Raw genomic sequence first — 23,651 nt, forward strand, 5'->3', positions numbered from 1 at the left:
ACCTGCAGGAGGAACTGTTGCTTGTGGTGGCTGGAGTAGTCCATGTGTGCGGGGCTCTCCACCACGTGCATGTTGAACTGGGATACTCTCTTCTTCAGGTCCTCGTACAGCTCAGCCACCTGTCGGTCAGTCGGGAGAGGTCAGGGGTCACCCGGCGGTACATTGCCTATACATGTTTGGCTTTTACAGCTGCAGCATGGGTGAAAAAAAAGCCCCAGATAAATGTTCCACTTTACAATAAAAGTTGATCTTAAGGTTGGCAGTGACAGAAAGAGAGGGGAAGAGGTGTAGACGGCCCAGGGAGGATTTGAACCCAGGCCACTGCGGGAAGGCCTCAGCCTACACGGTACATACACTTCCTGTGAGCTACCGGGGCACCCCCGGTTCCTCTTAATCATAACCCACGCGTGACGCCCAGAGTAGAACCTGTACCTCTCTGATCCTCTTGATCTGGATGCAGTTCTCCTTGCCCCACTGAAGCTCATCCTGCAGAGAGCACACACACCTCACTACACATCCACCTCACTACACATCCACCACACTACACATCCACCACACTACACATCCACCACACTACACATCCACCTCACTACACATCCACCTCACTACACATCCACCACACTACACATCCACCTCACTACACATCCACCTCACTACACATCCACCACACTACACATCCACCACACTACACATCCACCACACTACACATCCACCTCACTACACATCCACCTCACTACACATCCACCTCACTACACATCCACCACACTACACATCCACCTCACTACACATCCACCTCACTACACATCCACCTCACTACACATCCACCACACTACACATCCACCTCACTACACATCCACCTCACTACACATCCACCTCACTACACATCCACCTCACTACACATCCACCACACTACACATCCACCTCACTACACATCCACCACACTACACATCCACCTCACTACACATCCACCACACTACACATCCACATCCACCACACTACACATCCACCTCACTACACATCCACCTCACTACACATCCACCTCACTACACATCCACCTCACTACACATCCACCTCACTACACATCCACCACACTACACATCCACCTCACTACACATCCACCTCACTACACATCCACCTCACTACACATCCACCTCACTACACATCCACCTCACTACACATCCACCTCACTACACATCCACCTCACTACACATCCACCACACTACACATCCACCTCACTACACATCCACCTCACTACACATCCACCTCACTACACATCCACCTCACTACACATCCACCACACTACACATCCACCTCACTACACATCCACCTCACTACACATCCACCACACTACACATCCACCACACTACACATCCACCTCACTACACATCCACCTCACTACACATCCACCTCACTACACATCCACCACACTACACATCCACCTCACTACACATCCACCTCACTACACATCCACCTCACTACACATCCACCTCACTACACATCCACCTCACTACACATCCACCTCACTACACATCCACCTCACTACACATCCACCTCACTACACATCCACCTCACTACACATCCACCTCACTACACATCCACCACACTACACATCCACCACACTACACATCCACCACACTACACATCCACCGCACGCACAGATGATTCACAAGCCTGTATACACTTTAGAAACACCATCACATCTCTGCCACAGGTGTGTTTTATCCAGGTCTCTCACCTTAGGGTGCCTCAGCTCTCCTTTGCTCCTGGACATGTGCCAAGCCTGGTGGGAAGACAACACAGGCAGTGTAAACAGCACGTCGCTGCATCATCAGGCGTGTGATCAATAATGGTGCCAGCTTGTGTGTGATATAAATTCACCTTAAATGCGTTGACAAAAGCGATGGCATCACTTGGAACACCATGTGCAAAAGACAGTTTGCTCCTGAAAATAAAAAATGCATTTAAAAAAGTTGAAAATGTGACAGACAGAATAAAAAGATGCCTGCTATACAGATTCCCAGTTGGATCTAGGGACGATCCTTAACTGTCTATATCCAGTATGCTGTAGCTCTCACTGTCCACACTGGCGATGTAGACTCACCTGTAACCTGCCAGCTGCTGTAGGGTAGGCATGGCAAAGAAGCTCTTCAGAGAGAGGGAGGCGGCTGAGAGAGAGAGAGAGAGAGAGAGAGAGAGACTCAGACCTGATTCAAATAAACGGGTCATTACCAGGCTTCTGCAGAGCTTCATGAAAACCTGTTCGTTTGAAATCCTGCGTGCTGGAAGAGGGAAACATCTAAAGCATGCAGGACAGGGTGTCCCTGAGGACCAGGCCTGCAGACCACTGCCCCCCTGCGAGGTGGACAGACCTATGATGAGACACTCCTCCAGGCTGCCGAAGGCGTGGCCCAGCACGATCAGCTTGCCCAGGTGCAGGTCCAGGGGGAGGTGAGCCAGCACCCGGCCCAGGAAGGTCAGCTCTCCGTCGAAGCATTTCTGATCAGGCCCGTCGCTGCTCACAGATAGCGCACCCATCTGAAGCGGACGACACACAGAACAAACAATCCACGTTTCGGGAAAACACATCCGATACACTCCGTCAAACGGAATTGCCCTACATCCATCACACCTGACACACACACACACACGCTGAAAGAGCTAACGCTAGCCGACACACAGCCCCTGACGCAGCACTTCGGATCCCAAACGGCTGATGTGAAGTGACTGATGAGTGTTCGCCACTCCACACAGGTAATTAAGACATGATACAAGCAGCACGGCTTGTCTGGTGACGGCTGCGGTGCCTCCATGACGTTGAGCATCGACACATCCGTCCAGGGGCCTGGCGTCCCTGCGGGCACCTCTTTGAGCTGAAGCACGGTCCTCTCGATGTCGTCGAGGTTGGGGGGCGACAGGGCGGTGGACAGCAGGGAGCGCGGGTCGCCCATGTCCAGCAGCTTCACCTTCAGCATGCTGTTGGCCAGGGGCGCGCGCTGGAGACACAACACACAACCTGTGAATGATGAGACGGGCTCCGCGCCCGACACGGGATGAAGACACTCTGCTCTCTCTCACCAGCATCTCAGGAATGGAGAAGTCTGGGATTTCGTTCTTCCAGAACTCCTTGGACACCAGGCGGTAACAGTAGCCCTTGGAAACTCGCCCTGCCCTGCCTGAAAGAGAGAAAGAGAGGGCTACAGAAGGGATCAGATCTGGTCGTGTTAGGTCTGAGGTCAGCTGGACATGAGGTAAGTGTGGTCCAGTACTACAGTACCTCTGCGCTGGTTGCAGTTGGTCTTGGAGGCCCAGGTGAGGCAGAGGGACTGGTACTTAGTCTCTTTGTCACAGATCAAGTGTCGTGCTAGACAGAAGTCAATCACTACCACCAAACACACACCATGAGGAGAACACGTTAGCCACGGCCAGGCCACAACAGTGGTCCCCAGAGGACTTAAGTCACATAAGTCACAGAAGAGAAGGGATTAAACTCCTACCGTATTTCACATCAGAAACAGTGACTGAGCTTTCTGCAATGTTGGTTGACAGTATGATCTGTGGAGATGGACGAGCACAAACACACACACACACACACTGTGGACAGCCGAAACACACAATTTTAACCGTGATAACTATAAACCTGTGGACTCACCTTCCTGTACCCTGGAACGGGAACCAAGAACACGCCATTCTGCTCTTCCAGAGTCACGGAAGAGTGGAGAGGGTACACCTGCAGTCTGGAACATTCCAATCCAACATGCTCCGTTAGAGACGGTACCAAACACACACCGGAGCAGAACGATGCGATGCTCGCAGGACGGCACACAGGACAGCACCCACCTCTTGCGCGCCAGCTTGGCCAGAGCCTCCTGCATGTAGTGGATCTCAGCCAGGCCCGGCAGGAACACCAGCACGCTGCCGCGCTCCGGCAGAGTCAGGCTCACGTCTCTCTCTGTCCGGCTGCCCGCGCACACACGTCGGCATGGGGAGAAGAAGAGAGGGATGAGAGCGCTGAACTATCGCGTTTTTAAAAAACGTAACGAGAGATTTGGAACTGTTTTGAAATTGAAGTTTGGAGTTTTTGGAAACATCTTGATTCCCAACCTCTCATCTTTGGCCTCCATCTCATCAAATCTTTGGATGAGGCCAACGGCAATATTGTACATCTCCACCGTGATGAGGAGCGAGTCTGGATGAGGGGATTCCACCTGCGACGCACACACACACACACACAAGATAAGCAGGCGTCTTCCACAAACACAAGTAACACTCTCAATCTCATCCTTCCCCCTCACCCTGTAGGGGACGAGGCTGTGGATGTCATCCAGGTAGAAGTCCTCGATGTCAAAGGGGGCCCCCTCCACCTCAAACACGTAGGCTGGGTTCATCTGGCTGCGGATCGGGGTGCCGAAGTACTCGGCGAACTCCGTGCAGCTGATGGTGGCTGACATGAGGATGATCTATACAGGCCAGCAGAAAAAGAGTGCAAGAAATCTTGTGAGGAGCTACTGAATGAGGGCTCCCCCTTCTGATTGGAGGAGGGTGAGCAGGGATGTGTAGCAGAGAGATGGAGCAGGGATGTGTATCAGGGAGGTGGAGCAGGGATGTGTATCGGGGAGGTGGAGCAGGGAGGTGTAGCAGGGAGGTGGAGCAGGGATGTGTATCGGGGAGGTGGAGCAGGGATGTGTAGCAGGGATGTGGAGCAGGGAGGTGTAGCAGGGAGGTGTAGCAGGGATGTGTATCAGGGAGGTGTAGCAGGGATGTGGAGCAGGGATGTGTATCGGGGAGGTGGAGCAGGGATGTGTAGCAGGGATGTGGAGCAGGGAGGTGTAGCAGGGAGGTGTAGCAGGGATGTGTATCAGGGAGGTGTAGCAGGGATGTGGAGCAGGGATGTGTATCGGGGAGGTGGAGCAGGGATGTGGAGCAGGGATGTGTAGCAGGGATGTGTATCAGGGAGGTGGAGCAGGGAGGTGGAACAGGGAGGTGTATCAGGGATGTGGAGCAGGGATGTGAAGCAGGGATGTGGAGCAGGGGGAAGTGGAGCAGGGATGTGTATAAGGGAGGTGTAGCAGGGAGGTAGAGCGGGGATGTGGAGCATGGATGTGGAGGAGGGATGTGGAGCAGGGGGAAGTGGAGCAGGGATGTGTATAAGGGAGGTGTAGCAGGGAGGTAGAGTGGGGATGTGGAGCATGGATGTGGAGGAGGGATGTGGAGCAGGGGGAAGTGGAGCAGGGATGTGTATAAGGGAGGTGTAGCAGGGAGGTAGAGTGGGGATGTGGAGCAGGGATGTGGAGCAGGGATGTATATCAGGGAGGCAGCAGGGATGTGAAGTAGGGAGGTGGTGCAGTGAGGTGGTGCAGGGAGAGGGCGAGGGTTACGGTACCTTGACGAAGCGAGAGTTGGACCGCAGCAGCATCCTGACCACTAGCAGCAGGAAGTCCAGCTCCTCGGTCCGCTCGTGAACCTGGAACACGTTTACCCAGCTCACCACAAGCACAACCCTTACATCTGTTCTCTACATTGTCCTTACAGTGTACTGAATTTGTCCATTCCCACACATATATTAAAGCTGTCAATAAGTCAGTATGTTTGTACTTTTAAATATTATACTTGTTGCTTGGGACTACACCACACCGGCCTCTGTGGAACCATACTGTACCCTGCTGCTGTTGCAAACTACAATTTCCCCACTGTGGGACAAATAAAGGATTATCTTATCTTATAGAGCTAAGCAGCCCATCATTTCCCTCATATGACATTTGAGTGATGTCATTATCACCTCATCTATGAAGATATGTGAGAACTCAGTCAGGCTCTTGGCCCCCACCAGCTTCTGCAGGAGCACTCCTGTGGTCATGTAGATCAGTCTGGTGTGCTCAGTGGCCATCTTCTCCAGACCAACCTGAAACATTCACACACACACGCTGTACACACGGCTCAAAGCGTGTACGCAACAGGTACGAACATAATAAAAGTGTACAATCTCGTAGGAAGGTATAGGTTATAGTATTGGGGAATTGCAGCTGTGACGTCACCTGCTCTGGTAAACCCAGAGCACAACATGACTCATGTAGAAAACACAACGAGAGCCGTCTAAACATCCATGCCCGCCCGAGGAGATGCTCTCAAGTCCTTGAACTCCATCTCAAACTCATCCCCCATATTACTTTCAATCACTCCAGAGACTAAAAGATAGACGAGAGAGAGAGAGAGAGAGAGAGAGAGAGAGAGAGAGAGAGAGAGAGAGAGAGAGAGAGAGAGAGAGAGAGAGAGAAGTATGAACATCCTCTTCATTTCCCTCAGGCCAGCGACAGACCAGAACTCCTGGATAAAAGCCTCTCTCAGGGCAGGGCTGGGAGGGGAGGGTCCCTGTGAGAGCAGATAATGCCACTGTGCTCTCCACAGGTCCTCAAGGCCTACAGCCCATCAGTTCATCCAGCTGTCCTCAAAAAGACATCGATGGAGGGCTCTCTAAAACATACACTCGCTCCGACATCAGCCGGATAACAACCATGATGGTGGTTATGCACTCGTCAGCGCCCTGAGCCCTCTGCAAAACAGATGTGTGGCTCAATCTAACACAGTATAGTTCAGTCATGTATAACGGGTCCCCTTGCCCAACAGTATCTCACTCCCCGCTCACTGTCAAGACTGCCAGCGACATCACCCCGTCCTATAATCTGCAGCAGCAGCAGCAGAGATGTTATATTTAGACGAGTCTGCCTTTTCAAAACGCTCTGCACAAACAGCCTGGGAGCAGCATGGATTCCTGTCCACCCCACGCCTGCCTTTGAGAGAGATCTGTCAACTTCTTTACGGAAATCAATCAAGGGTAGCACTCCCACTGGAGACTTGACACCTACTGATCCACATAAACACGGAGAAAAACTAAATGCTGCCATCTCACTTCTTACATTTCTTTCCTAAATTCGCCCCCAAAAAATCCACGTTATGAATAGCACAGGGAACATGCCACATCTAAATACTTAATAAATAAACCGTTTTGGGGGGTTTGTTGTGTGGGTCGTTCACCAACCTGATAGCCCACGATGCTTCCCAGGGTGCACTTGCGCTCTCTGGCAACCCAGCGAGCGATGCTGCTGGCTCCGATCTTCCTGGGCTGGGTGACCACCAGGTTGCAGGGGGTGTTCTTCTCGTTGTAGTAGTCCAGGATGAACTGGGGCAGCAGGGTGGTCTTCCCGCTGCCCGTGGCTCCCCGGATGATCACCACAGGGTTGTTCTCTATCAGAGAGATCAGCTGGAAACACACACACACACACACCAGGTCACACATGCACTATGGACCAGGTGGTTATGAACTGGTGAACATTCTTGTAGAGAACTCTGGTCTGGAACGATGATGACATAGCAAAAGCCTGTGTGTGTGTGTGTTTGCATAGAGGGCTTTTACCTCCTGTCGGTTCTTAGTAATAGGCAAGTTAGGGTACTCATAACTGGTCAATGCCGGTCCATCTGCAGAGGGATTAGGAAATGTAACACAGAGACATGCAGACAGAAGCTCACATTCTTCTGTGTTGTTCAGAGAACACCTTCTCCTGGTGACGACCACGTTCACAAGTGCAGGAATGGAGAACTCACCACCCGAGACGTGTGCGTTTCCTGCTTTGCTCGGCGGTCCGCCTCGGGAGTCCTGTTTCCTGGGGCTGTCCTGATCCTGGGGGTTCTGTGCAGGACTAGAGGAAAACATGCGTAGCAGCAAACACATTCCATCAGGGCATGCCAGCGAGACACACAATCTGGCTTCTGGCTTAAACGTGTTTCGTTCATGTTCTCCTTTGACATGCTTAACTTTATGAACAGGCATGATTAAGGCCTGTGACGTGTACAAATGTATCTGTGTACGGATGCATTTAAAAAGGAGAAGGTTCCCCCAGTCATATTTGTCGTCTTTTTGCATTGAATGTGGTAATCAAGCTATCTCCAGGGCAGCTGATAGCAGCACCGTTTAGTGAGACAGTAATCCAGGCAGAAAAACTTGTTTTTCCTCTGCTTAGCAGTCGTGCTACTGGGCACGGAGGGTGGATTTCTCACACTAGCTTTGTCACCATGAATAAGTATTCCTGAAAAAACACAGTCCTCTGTAAGGCCACTGAGTTTGCTTTTGTCAAGAGTGACTGGACTGAAAATCGCTCTCTTTTCACTCTATCTGAATCCGTTCTGTATAACAACTCACCCGCTTCTTTCTCTCGAACAAATTAATGTTCCTCCCAAGTCTCTCATCTCTCCCTCCCTCCCTCCTCTGCCCTCTCTCCCTGGCCGACCCATCCAGGCCTGGGGCAGCGTGGCAGAGAAAGCAGCCCCAGTCGTGTCTGTCTCTCTCCGGGCGAGAGGAGGACTTTATCAGCTCAGCAGACAGACACACTGTCAGAGCTGGGAGCAGCTCTCTCTCTCTCACACTCTCTCTCTCCCTCTCTCTCTCTCTCACACTCTCTCTCTCCCTCTCCCGCTCTCTCAGATTCCTATGCACAGGCATTGCCTCACACACACACAAGCTGAAAAACACACAAATGCATATGGGCACGCAATCACACGCACACACTCCCGCACAAGCAGCGAAGCAGCTGATCTTCCGACAGAGCGGCGCAGAGGAAAGGCGAGGTGAGAGGAGAGAGGTGCCAGCTGAGTCAGAGGGCAGTGTGGGAGCAGGGGCTCCACTGGAGACGCTTCACAGGACGGAAGGACTCACAAGAGAGGAGCAGGACAAGTTACGCCAGCCTGGAGAAGCCAGAGAAGCTTTTTCTCCCAGAAAAGGACGGCATGATATTGGGATTAGCGCTGCTAGACGACAGAAGGGTTTGAGAAGAACCTTTCTTTCAGCCGCTGGGAGGAGAAGAGCCTTGGAGAGGAACGTTCATGAAGGAGGATGTAGCCTAACCCGTGTCTGAGCATCTTACAGGGAGCCACGAGATGAAGGCTACATGGTCTGACACTTGGAGAAAGAGAAGCAGAGATTCTACTGTGTAAGAAGTCTATCAGTCTGTCCTTATCAGACCTCTCTCACTTCCTAGGCTCCTCACTGCAGTACTCGGCAGCGGTAAGTACCAAACCAGAAACTACAAGAACCTTTTTCAGCTTAATTTGTCCTTCAGTTGTTCTAAGACTTATGAAATGTATCAGTTGGAAAAAACACAATCATGACAGAGAAATAGGGGATTGTGAATTTAAAATATAATTATATATGAAGCATAAACAAAAAGATGTCAACACAAAAGACAATGCCTGATGACCTCACAGAAATCAACAGCAGCCACTGAGTCAGCCAGAAGCAGAGCAGCCTCTAGTTCTGACCTCTGACCCCTACAGCTGGGTCATTTGTCTGCAGCTCAGGTGTGAGGGGCACAGACCCATCAGACTGAGGAGATTACCCCACACTCACACCTGGGGGCATTCTCACATCAGTGGGAAAGACACCAAAAGCTTTCAGAGCTCCTATGAAGGACAGGGAACCGAGGTCGGCTGAGCAACAAGAAGGATGATGCGGTTTTCTACTCAAGGATTTTACACGCACAACACTACATAAGTGATTAGTCAAACTTTCCTAAAACATTTTTCCACCTTTTTTAATTTTTCAATCGTCTATTGTTCAAGCTGTGCCTCATCTGGTTTCCACAGGTCTAATCTAGGTCATGCCCCTGTTCGGCTGGATGAAATGGTCGCGTGCGGAGGGAGAGCGGGCCCACGCGGAGAGCATGTCTCTCGCCCCGGGGCCCGCGGCCAGCCGCATGCTGATCAGGGAGCTGCTGTGGCACCTGGAGGAGAAGGAGCGCCTGGCCCGGGAACTGGAACTGGAGCAGAGGCTGGCCCACAGTGCTCTGGGGCTCCGCTGGCTCCAGAACTACCCCCGGTTACGGACCCTGATCCCCCCGTCGGAACACCTCCAACTGGAACGCTTGTGCGCCCAGATCCAGCCAGTCCACACGGCCACTGTTCTCTCCAGGTGAGTGGTCGATGAGCTAACCCCGTCGCCACTGACTACAGTAGCCTTGGCTCTGTTCTGGTGATTGCAGGCTACTAACACAGAACACCAGGCGAGGCTGATGCTAGGCAAAGCCGACAACATGATGAGGGAGAATATAAGCTGTCCTGGAAGCCATGTTGTGTTACCGTCAGAGAAGTAGGCGATGCAGTGTGAACATGCCAAGGTGAAGGATACCCTATGGGGATGAGCACAGGCAGAAACTACCGGGGGGGGGGGGGGGGGGGGGGTTAACTGCATCAACACCATCCAAACCCTCCTCAACACATACTGTACAGTAGGTGTAGGGTTTGTGGCATTTGTAAGGGGGCTTATTTTCATTCTTGCAGACTTGGAAAGCTGAAAAGGGAAGCAGTCTGGTGAATGTGGTATGATGGAAACAGGCTAGATGATGGCTTTGTAACCCCTTCCACATGGTTGATCATCATGACTGTCACAGAAATCTTCACAGTTCATTTACACCACCAGGAAAAGTGACACTACATCTTCCCAAGAACTTGTCATGCAATCCTCTGGTGATAGGATGTTTGCATAATCACATTTCAAACAACAGTAAACCCAACAAGTTAACTTGATTATATGGATACACTCAGCATGACTCATTTGCTTTTAATTATATTTTCTTTGCCATGTACAGAGTCAACTCTGAAAAAGGGTAAAGAGCATAATTGGAACAACATGACAAAGATAGCCTACTCGATGTCAAGCTTGTTTGTCAACTGATAGCACTTTTATTTCACTAACACTGTAAAATGTGAACGTGGACCTTTCGAAGAGTTAACTGTCACTTTACTCATTTCATGCCTTGCTCAGGTTTCGTGAGGTACTAGCGACCAACAATGTTCTGCCCTGGGAACTGGTCTACGTCTTCAAGCAGGTGCTAAATGACTTCCTAAACAGAGAGGAGGGAGAAGGCGACGAGCAGTTTCCACAGGCAGCGGTCCGTCAACCGATGGAATCCTGGACCAACCGCTACCAGATGAAGCAGGGGTTCGTCACCCCTACTGTGCCAAACTGTGGCGAGCCACCGCGAGAAGAGATCCCAACCATATCTGGTTACGTGGACCGGGCCATGAGGCGCTCAGCTCCATTTGCCACCCAAAGGGGCTGGAACTTTCCTTACTACTACCCGGTTCCTGTTAAATCGTCCGAGGCATACAGTACAACACTGTAAGAGCGTTTCTAGGCCTAGGCCCTATATGAAACAATCCATTGTTTGAATAATTATGTGATTGCATTACAGCGTTTTGCACAAGCCACCTCTGACCACTATCATAAGGGACATGGAATGTCTTCTAAAAAGGAATACGGCATCATTGTGAAATTCATGAATCCTTCCCATTGTCATACATTCAGACAAAGTTACTGCAATAATTATGTGAATATTAACATAAGGACAGTAGAGAACTGAAACTATAGGAACGATAGCAACAGATTGTACTACAGATTTTCCTTGTAATATGTGATCGATATTTCAATCAAATTAACGTGCAATTGAAATAGTTTCAGTTAATCCGTTAACTAGCAGTTGCTAGCCATCTTTCTGGGAAAAATGCGTGATGGCGCGAGGTAGCTAGCAAACACACAAAAACCATTCTTCTTACCTGCTCTGTTTTGATGACTCATCTGTTATTCTAATGTTTGCAAATTGGGTCCCTAAAGTGAACCATTCTGTTATTTGTTCTGCCGTTATTGCTTTCATATTTAATGGGTGCTTTTGTACTACTGGTTCCATCTTCCAAGTCTTCCCGATAATCCAAGGCTCGTGTAGGATCCTAAATAAGAGAGCCAATTGTACTTCAGCTATTAACGTGTGCACGTGATATACCTGCTGGAAGTTTCCCCGAGGTTCCAATGTGGGCATGGCCGAACTATCTTGTGCTCTGATAAAATACATAACTAAAATATTACGTTTTTATTTGTCATAAAATTGTTATACAGACAGCATAGGCTAGAACAGTTCAATAGAGTATGTTTTATGTACATGGGCAATGTATAGGAAATGAGAAGAGTTATAGACTTGAAAGATTTCTTCTAAACACAAAAAGGATGTTATTAGATAATCACACAGACATAAGAGAATCAGACATGAAATAACAAAAAAAAGATTATGCAACAAGATTACAAGAAAGAGTGCAACCCTTTTTGCTTTTCATTCATTATAAAAAGTTACATTTGTGGTGAAAGTGTCATTTGGACAGAAATTAATATCAAGATAATTTGGATGATAATTTCTCAATAAAGACAGTTGAAACATTTAAAAAGAACACAAAGTATGTATACCAAAGGTGTATGATGCAAAACACATGACAAAAGCCCAGGTTAATTACAGTTTCTACAGTGGATGACCGCTTATCACAGCATTCTGGAGTCTGCTGAGGTAGACTGTCAAGCAATTCTACATGACAGTGGGCCAGCCTCATAGAGACACCATACACAAAATAAAATCATACCTTTTCTTTTTCTTTTTGAAAGCAGATGCTTAAAATGTCACATTTGACTCCATGTAAAGGTATTGACCAAAGCAGTCCTCGTACATGTTGGTTCAGCCATGAAAGCTTGAACGACCAATGAGCATCCTTTGCGTGGGATGGGACTTCAAGCATGGTCCCGAATAAGGCTCATTTCTCTGTCTTGAGTTTTTCATTTTCCTTAAAAGGAAATACATTTAAAAAGTAAGTTACTATGAGTCTATTGATTGTTTCAAAATGTCTACCTCCCGAGAGGTAGAAATCTCCGAAAGTGATGGATAGATCAGAGACAAACAGACAACGTTACCTCCTGTAGTTTGGTGTTCTCCTTTTTCAGCTTCACCAAGTATTCGATCCTCTGCTTGTGGTTCTTATGGCCCACCAGCTTGCCGTTCTCCTCCGACAGGTGATCCACCTGCTTCCGAAGAACCTCCACTTCCTGTTGAGTCAGCGATGGCACGTGTCAGTGAGCCGCGTTCATCAGAGTCTCGCTTCGTAATCAAACCCCCAAGAGCCTGACCCCGTTCTCACCTGGAGTAGTCTTTCCTGGTCCTGACCCCTCAGGGTTAGCTCCCTGACCTCTAGGCAGCGGTTCCTCAGCTCATTGGTCAGTTCCTGGACGCAGGTCTGGGACTGGGCCAGCATGGACTCCTGGAGCTGTAGTCTAAAACGGCATCACCCGCAGTTAGTTCATCCACGACATAAGTAGCATGACAGGAAGGGTGAAGGTGTGGAACTGGGTTCAGGCTTACCTCTCCTGTGTCTCAGTGAACCGCTGCAGTATTGTACTCTGCACGGAAACGAAAGCAGAACCATCTCCATAAAGACGCAAATACGTTTTTGTTTTCAACTTATTATAATAATTATGATATAATATATAATAATATGGGAATATTCTCTGAGACATTTGTATTTTTGTTAGTAGACGGACCAACCTTTTCTACCCGTTCCTCCTGCAGTTCTTTAAGCATGGACTGCTGAATGGCTTCGTTCAAAACCGCACTAGGGATCAAAAGATACCTGGTTAAGATTCATTCACAACTTTCCCCTTGATTAAACAGAGTTTCATTCAATTCTAATGTACAGGATGTGCAAAATTATTTCTCTTAATTAAAATGACGGGACTTCAGGTGCAAGACAGAGCACTCGTCAAGCCAAAAACGTTCCAGGGAAATCTAAGAAGTGAGCCACCGTTGTGAAACTGAAATCTCAAGTTACCCCTGAAGTTACCTCGCTAACCCCAAATCCTGCTTCTCAGTATAGGCCCCTGGTTTGCAATAATTCATGTGATAATGAATGAACTTTTACCCATTTGTGTTTCTGTTCGTCTGATTCTGTTTGGTGCACAACTGGTCTAAAAGACCATGTGCCTTATTTCTCTCCGTGTCTTTGTTTAGCTGGGCCTGGGGGGGGGGTTAAAACACACAACTGAGATGTCATAAAGTTTTACATCAAACTGTATCATGCAGACTTAATCCCTTCTTACACAGCATGTTCGAGGCAGGAATGTTGTGGCTTATTGCTCCGCAAGTCTGTATAAAAGGGAACAACATGAAATGGTGGTTCATTGTTATACCGGAAATAAGACGGCAGTGGAGGTAGTCAGAGTGGAATCGACGTCTATGTAAAAGGGAGAGGTGTTAAGGCGGGACTACCCACACGAGACACCGACGTTGTTGCGCCTGTTTCCAGAAAGCCGGCACGCTATCTAAAGTCACATACTGGGTGGCATCATGCTGGTGTCGTGCCAAGGCACTATTTTTTGTATCCCCTGGCCGCGGGAGCGTGCGTACACTCAGATAAGCAGAGTTTAACTGCTGCACTTCGAATTCACACCTTAAATGGAACAAATAGCGACGTGGAAGACTCGACAGGGTTTTCCATAGTAACAAGGGGGACTCATTTATCTACATAAATACGTTTATTTGTCTGTTAAATTAAGGCGACGTGTGAATTGTTTAATGTGTCGTTTAGTATTGTGGATTAATCGACAGTGTTTTCCAAAGTTCCATATTGCCATGCACCTTAGCTACACTGATAGGCCCAGCTATGTGACTACATCACATGCAGGTTTATGAACAATATTTTTTCCTTTAATCTAGGCTACCTCCATCTGCCCATTCTCTGTGGGTGTGGTCTGACCAGGATGCCCTGTCTTTGCTAACCCGTCCCTGCCCCCGTCCCTGCCCTCTAACGTGATTTCTGTTTTAATTTAATATGGCTTTTCAATTAACCGCTTTATTCACCTGTCTACCATATGAGTTAGAGTGGGGATACACATTATATCAGGCTGTTTTTCACCTGATATGTGTACCCCCCTCCCCTAACATGCAGGTCTTTCCTGCCATCATGTGTGTTATGTTCTGTGTTCTTTTGGTCACAATGAACAACCTGAGATAATATGGAGATGTCTGTTCTTTTCTAGCAAAAGTTACAGAGGGGAAACACATTATATCAGGTTGGTTTTTCACCTGATATAACGTGTACCCCCTCAGTAACTTTTGCTAGAAAAGAACAGACATCTCAAAATTATCCAGTGTTTCCCCTACCATTATATTAGGGGGGCGCCCCGCCCCGCCCCCCCCCAAAAAAAATATACTTTTATATATATATAGCGCCCGATCACAAAATAAGTCATTTAAGGTTATCTTTATTATAAAAACAGGTCTATAGCTTGCTCTTTTATTAAACAAACTAAATGGCCTTATGTTATATATATATATATATATATATCTTATTTACACAACGGCATGTCATTTCTGTCTCTACATGGTCGCCCCCCCCCCCCCCCCCCCCAAGCTGTAAACCTAGGGGAAACACTTATCTCAGGTTGTAAAAAAAAAAAAAAAAAACCCTGACACACACACACACACACACCTTGAGCCTCAGGATCTCCTCGTTCTTGGCGGTCCTCTCAGCGTTGAGTTCGGACAGCAACACCTCCATGGTCATCATAGAGGAGCGTCGGCTCTCCAGCTCCCTCTCCTGGCTCTCCAGCAGCTGTGACAGGTCTGTGCTGAAGCTGTGGGGCGTAGCCGGCGTCTGAGACACAAGCAGAACGCATCACTCTTCTGAATAACGTCTCCCTGGCGATACGTTCATGGGTATACTATCCTTCACAAGGACAAAGGTTCGAATCCCCCCCAGCCCCTTCCTGGATGTAGCTTTGTGAAATGTGTCTGTTGAATGAACACACTCAGGTGTGAAGAATCCATGCAGGTCTCAGTCACCTGTGGGAGTCGTTTAGGAGTGACTGAAGACAGAGGGTTGTCGTTGTCGTCACTTCTGACGGTTCGTTCGACCAAGTCTGCCTGCTGTTTCAACTGGAAGACAAAGCACACAAGGAAAACTCATCAGTGAGAATAGATTACTGAGAAGGTTCTGGCTTTGTGTTATTAAACGGTGTGTAAGCCTTGCTTAGCCTTGCAGCTAAGCAAAGCTGTTGCAGGCAGTGTTAAGAGCCCCTACTGGAGATTTGGGGTGCATGAGTCAGCGTTTAAAAAACACAAATGAATAGTTTCTTTCTTTGCATGGCACCTTGTCCTGCAGGGCCTTGATGGTGGCCTCGTTCTGGGCTGCCTGGTCCTGAGAGGCCTGGAGGAGGCCGGTCTGCTCATCCAACACTTTAGTGAGTCTCTCCACCTCCTCCGTGGCGTAGGCCACCTCCTCCTGCAACACCTCCAGCTGGGCTCCACAAAAACACCATCATCAGGGACCGTCCACAACGGAGCACAAGAAACGTTTGTCTTGGTGTGTTAAACACGGATGTGAGAAAAAGGGTTAAACGTATGGGAGTGTAGGTGGAACGCATCAAAAAGCTTCAAACGCTTGAATCAGGAGTCGGCACAGCCCCGTTGTTTACCCAGAAGTGTGCGTTTGAGGATGACCCTTACCTCGATCTGATTGGACGCCACCCTCCTCTCCGCAGCCTCCTTCACGTCCAGCAGCTCCGCCTGCATCCTGGAGCTGTGCTCTCTGATCTCCTCCCTCTCGCAGCAGGCGGCACTATACTTGACCTGAACACACAGCGTGACAATGACATCACGTTATGAAACATCCTGCGACAGGACCATGTTACACAACCACTTAGCACAGCCCAAATAAGAAATAACAAGCATAGTCAACCAATCAGAGAGCAGCAAGGTTAGTGATGGTGAGAATTGAGATGAGTCAGCACCGTGATGTCCTTGATGTCCCCAGAGAGGAGGGCCAAGTTCTCCTCCTTCTGGCCCAATTCGCTGCGGAGGTCTCTGGTCTGGTTGATCAGGTCCAGTACAAATCCCTGTCAAACCGAGAGGAAAGGAGATGATGTCCAGTGAATCCAGACAGAAATGACAGGCAGAGTGTCGTAGGGGGACTTACTTTGTCTTGATCGACTTTTTGCTCCAAGCTTGTGATTGTTCCGTTGGCTGTGGTGAGATTTTGCTCAAGACTTGCAATGTTTACAGCCTTTAAAACATGGAGAAAGGTTTGAACGGATACAGAAAATGTAAACTGAAATAGCATCTGGGTGGACTACTGCATTTATGTTAAAGAACCATAAAGGACAGAACATTTACAATCAAGTCCACACATATCATACCTGTTGCTGGTTCTGTGCCATCAGCTCAAAGACTTGCTTCCTTAGGACTGAATTCTGCTCCAATACCAGCACAAGCTCTCTGGGGAAGAAAACATCACCCATAACCATTAACATTTAAAAAGTATTTCTCCGCTTTTCATAAAAAAACAAATACATCAACTCATTCATTAAGATGGTACTTGAAGAATTCCTAACTGCTTTTTAAAAACTGACTTGGAAGTGCATTCCTTGTCCTCCTTCAGCTTGAAGGTTAGAGATCCGGTGAGCTCCTTCTCAGCCTGCAGGGCGTCCGCCAGCCCCTACGACACACAGCACATCAGAAGACAGAAAAAGCCCCGGCCTCACGACAACCAAACCACAAGAGACACCCCACACCCGTCCCTCCGGTGGCAGGGGCTGGTGTGGGGTGAAGAAGGAGGGCCGACTGACTGTGATCTGGGCCTGCTGCGTGGCTAGCTCCTGCTGCTTCTCCTCCAGATGCTGCCAGAGCTGGTCTACATCAAACTTGGCCTCCGCCTGCACCTGGTCCAGGGCATCCTGCAGAGACCTCTGCTGCTCCAGGAGCTGTTCTCTCTCCAGCCTGGGGTGAAGGGACGGGTTAGGACAGAGCGACAGGACCACAACGGGGACAAAGCTGGCGAGATACTGATGAGGGACAGACATACCCGCGGGTTGTCAATGTTGTCTGTAGCTCAAAGACAAAAGCACATACGCACACGCACGCTCTCACACACACACACGCTCTCACACACGCTCTCTCACACACGCTCTCACACACTCCCTTCCATGCAGTAGTGGATATTCAGAGCAGACATACGTGAATTTATCGAGCTGTAGCTGTGTGCTGATCAGACTGCTGGACAGCTGAACAGCCTCCCTCTCCTGCTCGCTGCGGCCGGCTCTCAGCTCCTTCTTGGCAGCTGCCAGCTCCCTGTCAGACGACTGCAGCACCAGGCGCAGGTCCTGCACCTCACTGCTCAACACTGAGCAAACACGTCAACGCTTTATACTTTATTCAACACACAAAATCTATATTTTTGGGGGTCTTCTGTTTTTGAGCGGCAGTGTAAAAGCACAATGTTGAGAATGTTTTTGTTGGGGTTTTTTTACACATAACTATGTGTGTGTGTGTGTGTGTATCAATAGCATTGCCAGATTCAGTTTTATAGTATATGCATTCCTGCACTGTCCAGAGTATGTGAAGGGCAGCCCAGGTATGTGAAGGGCAGCCCAGGTATGTGAAGGGCAGCCCAGGTATGTGAAGGGCAGCCCAGGTTGACCTACCCTCCCCAGCCTGCCTCTCCTCCTGCAGGCTCTTCTCCAGGCGACTGACGTTCTCCTGCAGGCTGCCCCTCTCAGTCCCCCAGGAGGCCCGGTCACACGACAGCAGCTGGAGAGCACAAACACACCCACAGTGCTCCGCGTCAGAACGGCCTCTCCCGCCCCCGCGCTCCTCGTCCCAAACCAGAGCGGACGCCTCACCTCCTGCTGGCGGGCGGAGTCCTCCGACATCAGGGCCACCTGCTCCTGCAGCTTGGTGATCTGCTGCAGAAGCTTCCGGTTCTTCAGCTCTTCCTCGTCCAGCTGGGACTGAACACGACTGGCTTGCTCCTGGGGAAGACACGGAGGGGGAAGTCACCAACGGAACTGCTCGATGTTCGTCCAGGTGAGTGGTAGAACGCTGAGGTTCCTCGGGGAACGCCTCGTACCTGGACCTGCTGCAGCTCCTCTGTCAGAGCCTCGCAGACGTCTTCCATCTGGGGGGGAGGCTGCTCGCTGAGGATGCCGTCCATGTCCTCCACCCCCCCGGTCAGGTGGTCGGGGCTGGACAGCTGCACCAGCCGGGTCCGCAGGTTGTACGACTTCGTAGGGGTGGTGAGGATCTGTGTAACAAAACGGTGGTGCGGTAAGCTTGGAATAGTATGCGGGTTCAGAAACTTGGATATGTAATGGCGTAACTTCACTGAAAAAAAAGTAATAGATATGTATTTTTTATGATTTTTCTTTAGCACCTTTATGGTTTCCGCATGGATTTTGTTCAGCTGAAAAACCTCCAATTTCTTATGAGCTTTAGTGGCCTCCAGAATGTTCTCCAGATGCTTGTTAGACTTGTCCAGGTACCTCTTCTCCAATTCCAACTCCAACATCTGCTTCCTGGAACACCAGATGCAATGATTATAACTCCAGAGACCACAACAATGTAGATCTACAACCTAGCCTAGCATAGTGTAGACTAGCATAGACTAGCCTAGCTTAGACTAGCCTAGCATAGACTAGACTAGCCTAGCATAGACTAGCCTAGCATAGACTAGCCTAGCATAGACTAGCCTAGCATAGACTAGCCTCGTCAGCCACTCAGTCCCACTTACTTGGCGACCTCCTTGTGCTCCTCAAAGGCCTGAACAGTAGCAGTAAGCTCTGTTTGCTTCTGCAGCAGCTGGGCCTTCAGCCTCTCCACAGAGACGGCAGAGAGGTTCTCAGCCGTCGCCGTACAGCCGGCTGGTTGTGCTGTGGAGGAATACATTCCTCTTTATTGTGTTGCTGGCAATCCCGGTTGTGGTCAATAACAAGGTCAGACTATTTCAGAAGTGGTGTCACCTGCCCACGCTTACCCCCAGAAGACCCTTCCGCCTCCAGAACTTTCTGGAAGGCCTCCTCCAGCTCAGCAGCGGCTTGGCTGTCCACTTCCTCGGCCCTCCTGACTGACTCTGAGGAGAGGAGCTGGCGGTTCTCCTCACGAAGGCTGTAGTTCTCTGCCATGTATTTGGTCATGCGTGGGTGATGCTCAATCTGAAAGAGGAGAGGGATTAGTAAAATCTATCACTGTATATAAATCATCAAAGTATTGTCATTAAACATTTTTTTTTTTTTTTTTGTATCAATATTTTTAAGTGTGACAGGAAAGGTAGGGAGAGAGAAAGGGAGGGGGGAGACATGCAGCAAAGGATCAAGGCCAGATTCAAACCCAGGCCTCAGCCTACGTGTTAGGCGTGCTTATCCGGTGAGCTACTAGGCCTCCCCCATCATAACATATTCAACTGTACCTGATGTCTCAGGATCTTGATCTCCTCCTTGAGTTGGTGGACAAGAGCTTGACTCTGCTGGTCAGACAGGAGGCCCAGGCCCCCCTTGAAGTTCTTCTCAAGTCTGGAGATGTGGTCCTCCCTGAATTTGAGGATCATACGGTTGGAGTGGATGAACTTCTCCTTCTGGGTCCAAGCCTCCTCCAACTGAGCTACTTTCTGGAGCAGCATCTGCATGCGGGGGAAAAATCACCACAACTCTCATTGATTTACACTTTCTCATGAAGTGACTCTTTTCTGGCTGGTTTTTGTTCCGGTACGGTCGCATTGCAAAATCCAAAGTCCTACCCTCTTGTCATCATTACGCCTCTTCCACAAACGCACAGCGTCTAAAAACTGTGTTTTGTAGGAGACCTCAGGTGGGCCTTCTATGGAGTGATCTAGAGAGAACACATGAAGCATTTAGCCCATGAACACCAGACGTCTTCAGCCAGACATGGGGCCCCGTCACAGGCCTTCACGTGGACTCGTACCTGCGTGTGGCAGGGGTCCTCCGGGGGCCCCATCTCTCCCGTCCTCCCCCGTGTGTGGGAGCACAGACCCAGCCAGGGCCAGCAGCTCCTTCAGCTTCTTCACCTCAGCCTGGAGCTGCCTCACGTTCCCCTGCGTGTCCTCGTTAACCATGGCCTGGAACAATCGCAAATCACACCACTCCGTTCAAAAACGTTCACGGGGACAGTAGCAAGACTGGGGTCAGATGGCTGAGCGGTTAGGGAGTCGGGCTATTAATCAGAAGGTTGTTGGTTCGATTCCCGGCCATGCAAATGACGTTGTGTCCTTGGGCAAGGCACTTCACCCTACTTGCCTCTGGGAGAATGTCCCTGTACTTACTGTAAGTCGCTCTGGATAAGAGCGTCTGCTAAATGACTAAATGTAAATGTAAGACTGACGTTTTAGTCATTTAGCAGATTCTTCTATCTAAAGCGATGTAGAAATACCGCATGAGGAGAGTTCATCAGAAGGTAAAGGATCAGTCATGTTGTATATCCATGTCGTATGTACACTGGGTGATGACAAACATTTAGACAAAATCCGTTTTTTAGCACATACCTTGTTCTTGATCAGTTTAGCCCTCTGGGCAAAGTGTAAGGTGGACAGTGTCTCTCCAAAGCACTTGGAGCCAGGGTGCACATTGGCTATAATATATGTCTTAGCATTTCCTCCGAGTGAGTCCTAGATAAGTAAACACATTATAAATGCACGTATGGAATACAGAAAACAAAAGTACTACAGTAGAGTCTGCAAAATCTATTTTCTGATTGGACACTAACCCGAAGAAGGAAAGTGAGTTTGGAATCCCTGTAACAGATGTGTCTACTCTTGCCATTGGACACATCCACCAGGGCCATGATCACCTGACCCAGACACATAAGCGATCGGTTGATGCTACTGGCTTCCTGGAGAAGAAGCAGGGGAAGTTTTGAGAGTCACAAATAACTTCTGAGAGCAACGTGACAACAAGGAACACTGGGAGCTCCGCGTTACCTTGAGTCTGGATCCCTCTGTGTGGGTGTCTCTCTGCCTCTCAGAGCCTGCCAGGTCCACCAGGTTCAGCTGGGAGGTTCGGATGTTGAACACCTCGTTGGCGGTCTCCTTGGACTCTAAGGTCATGGTGAACACGGCGTGCGACCGTGAAGACTCTCTGTTCATGGAGGTGGAGGCCACCCTGCGGTTCCTCCAGCCCGTAGACAGCACCTGAAAGGGAGCCATCGAAGGAATGCTGATGTTTCGATATCCACCTGTTCTTGCATGACGGGTGCGGATCTGCATTGATGTAACCAGTTGAAATCAAGTAGGCGATGTTGATGCATATCTACCTGGTATGCCTCTGCTGCAGACGTGACAAACTTTTCAACAGACCCCTCAACAAATACGCCCTTCTTTATGTTTTCTCTCAGGAAGAGGCTGGCGGAGGCACTATCCAGGAGGTCATAGATCTGTTCGTTGTAGATCTCAATGAAGGAGCACTTGCACAGGAAGCTCTTGGAATTCCCGGACTGATAAACATAAAATAACGTCTTGTTTAAATCCAGGCTTCGATCAAACTGAAATTATTACAATCTTATATGCTTTTTTTGTGTCAATATTAGCTCACCTTTTCCACTTCTCTGTTGATGAGAAAAAACAGGTACTCAAAACTCCGGGGTATAACTCCTCGCAGGTTGTCAGTGAAGTTGTCAGAATCAGATGGCCCTGGGAAGAACACTCAGGTCAAGTTCTCAGTGGAATTGATGTGAATAATTAAGTACTTTAATCATCTAAAATAGGGAAGTAGTTTTGTCTTCTTACCAAGCATGGTAAAGGTTTTCCCAGAACCAGTTTGTCCACTGTTAGACAAACAAGAGTTTAAATAGTTTGCACAATGCTTTATCTAGCCACGGTATTCCATTCTTAAATTGTAAAGCCATAGAAAAAAATATACTCACTAGGCAAATATGGTCCCATTGTATCCATTTATACAAGACTCAACTATGTTTTTCGCTACACTCGAGAACACAGCCTCCTGTTGTATGGGGAAAGCACAACATTAGAAATACTGTTTGAGTATTGCTAGTCGTGGTTAGTATCAAGTCAGGTCCATCACCCACCTGGCTCGTGTCCATGTCTGCAACATGATCATAGGTGAAGTTGCGTGGTTCTGGCTTGGAGTGCAAGCGGATTGTGTTGTGTGAGGTGACCGTGAGACAGAGACCGTGATCTCCATCTGTTGTTAGGCCACTGCCCTGCGTCATAGGTCGCACCCGCACAAACACTTTGATGGAATCACTGTCGCCACTGCAGGAAAGTATTATCATCAGTCAGTAACGAAAACTGTCAAATCAATTGAACGTGGAATGACAAAACCATAAAGTATCTAACGTAAGAACGTTCTCTGTAATTAATGGTATTTCAACTTTTAGATATAAAATCTGTAGGAAATATAATATTTAGACATCCCGATCGGGTTTAAACCTGAGCTAGTAGTGCGTAGCTAGAGCTACAAAACAGCGGAACCACTTTTACCTGGCAGCAAGTTGCGATGAATCCCCAGCATCTGTTGAACAAAATATATTGTTACAGTTGATTACTGTAGATAATTCCAGTTATAGCAGGCCAACTACATTAAACCGGTGTCAAGGGCTAATTTATCCTGCTCGATGCCATGGTTAGCAAGTTACTGTATGGCTAGCATATCACTACTAGCGCATTAGCAAGTAACAGGATCGGATCATGTTATATTAGCCATCAAGATGAAACTTCACTACCTTTACTCTTCGTTGTATTCATATTGGCTCCTTATGGTAAGGCGAAGGTGGTAGTTAACGGCTTCTTATGGCAAGGTAACTAGTTATCCAGTTTACAAATCAAGAGAAGTCCTGTTTACATCTTCGAAATTGGCGGGTACGTTCAGTGCTACCATAGCCCGTCTTTCTCTGGTGCTACCAGAGAATAAACAGGCTCTCGTGCTACTGTAGGAGGCTCGTTCATAGTTTCAGTCTGGGTTTGAAAACTTTAGCGCCCCCAGTGTCTTGGAGTTGACC

At 48.8% G+C, this 23,651-nt stretch overlaps 3 protein-coding genes across 5 annotated transcripts in view; 1 reads left to right on the forward strand and 2 right to left on the reverse strand.

Annotated features, from left to right (window-relative positions):
* Positions 1-11,811, reverse strand: part of tdrd9 (tudor domain containing 9) — a 19,851-nt gene extending 8,040 nt beyond the window's left edge. Inside the window, exons 1-20 of one of the 2 annotated variants that reach the window (XM_062470204.1) lie at positions 11,599-11,811; positions 7,597-7,691; positions 7,409-7,470; positions 7,034-7,255; positions 5,777-5,899; positions 5,381-5,461; positions 4,293-4,457; positions 4,102-4,205; positions 3,838-3,957; positions 3,650-3,734; positions 3,495-3,552; positions 3,275-3,379; positions 3,076-3,173; positions 2,862-2,993; positions 2,370-2,535; positions 2,102-2,165; positions 1,879-1,942; positions 1,736-1,780; positions 433-486; positions 3-119 (exon numbers count right to left, since the gene is read on the reverse strand). In XM_062470204.1, the coding sequence (XP_062326188.1) occupies positions 3-119; positions 433-486; positions 1,736-1,780; positions 1,879-1,942; positions 2,102-2,165; positions 2,370-2,535; positions 2,862-2,993; positions 3,076-3,173; positions 3,275-3,379; positions 3,495-3,552; positions 3,650-3,734; positions 3,838-3,957; positions 4,102-4,205; positions 4,293-4,457; positions 5,381-5,461; positions 5,777-5,899; positions 7,034-7,255; positions 7,409-7,470; positions 7,597-7,691; positions 11,599-11,729 (2,091 nt within the window). In that variant the 5' untranslated portion in view covers positions 11,730-11,811. Of the gene's footprint in view, positions 1-2; positions 120-432; positions 487-1,735; positions 1,781-1,878; positions 1,943-2,101; positions 2,166-2,369; positions 2,536-2,861; positions 2,994-3,075; positions 3,174-3,274; positions 3,380-3,494; positions 3,553-3,649; positions 3,735-3,837; positions 3,958-4,101; positions 4,206-4,292; positions 4,458-5,380; positions 5,462-5,776; positions 5,900-7,033; positions 7,256-7,408; positions 7,471-7,596; positions 7,692-8,191; positions 8,254-11,598 lie in introns of those variants that run through there. The other variant, XM_062470205.1, reaches the window with a different exon arrangement.
* Positions 8,607-12,077, forward strand: rd3l (RD3 like). The gene is made up of 3 exons (XM_062470211.1): positions 8,607-9,052; positions 9,631-9,955; positions 10,808-12,077. The coding sequence occupies exons 2-3, from the start codon at positions 9,645-9,647 to the stop codon at positions 11,166-11,168; spliced, it is 672 nt and encodes a 223-aa protein (XP_062326195.1). The 5' UTR covers positions 8,607-9,052; positions 9,631-9,644; the 3' UTR covers positions 11,169-12,077.
* Positions 11,895-23,542, reverse strand: kif15 (kinesin family member 15). 2 transcript variants are annotated; one of them, XM_062470202.1, is made up of 35 exons: positions 23,376-23,542; positions 23,134-23,164; positions 22,719-22,905; positions 22,557-22,633; positions 22,420-22,457; positions 22,226-22,323; positions 21,948-22,127; positions 21,616-21,825; positions 21,402-21,527; positions 21,181-21,303; positions 20,604-20,757; positions 20,419-20,510; positions 20,092-20,301; positions 19,660-19,837; positions 19,417-19,555; positions 19,060-19,201; positions 18,757-18,930; positions 18,530-18,658; positions 18,332-18,437; positions 17,865-18,030; positions 17,477-17,627; positions 17,261-17,346; positions 17,048-17,126; positions 16,828-16,914; positions 16,643-16,747; positions 16,359-16,481; positions 16,003-16,149; positions 15,696-15,788; positions 15,343-15,507; positions 13,774-13,868; positions 13,401-13,467; positions 13,218-13,255; positions 12,997-13,129; positions 12,773-12,904; positions 11,895-12,645 (listed from the first exon to the last, which is right to left on the reverse strand). In XM_062470202.1, the coding sequence occupies exons 1-35, from the start codon at positions 23,395-23,397 to the stop codon at positions 12,616-12,618; spliced, it is 4,113 nt and encodes a 1,370-aa protein (XP_062326186.1). In that variant the 5' UTR covers positions 23,398-23,542; the 3' UTR covers positions 11,895-12,615. The 2 variants fall into 2 exon arrangements, with proteins under 2 accessions (XP_062326186.1, XP_062326187.1); XM_062470203.1 differs by having other exon boundaries at positions 20,419-20,495; positions 20,598-20,757.
* Positions 23,543-23,651: the final 109 nt, after the last annotated feature.

The sequence above is a fragment of the Osmerus eperlanus genome, chromosome 9, assembly GCF_963692335.1.
Source record: "Osmerus eperlanus chromosome 9, fOsmEpe2.1, whole genome shotgun sequence".
Classification (NCBI taxonomy): domain Eukaryota; kingdom Metazoa; phylum Chordata; class Actinopteri; order Osmeriformes; family Osmeridae; genus Osmerus; species Osmerus eperlanus.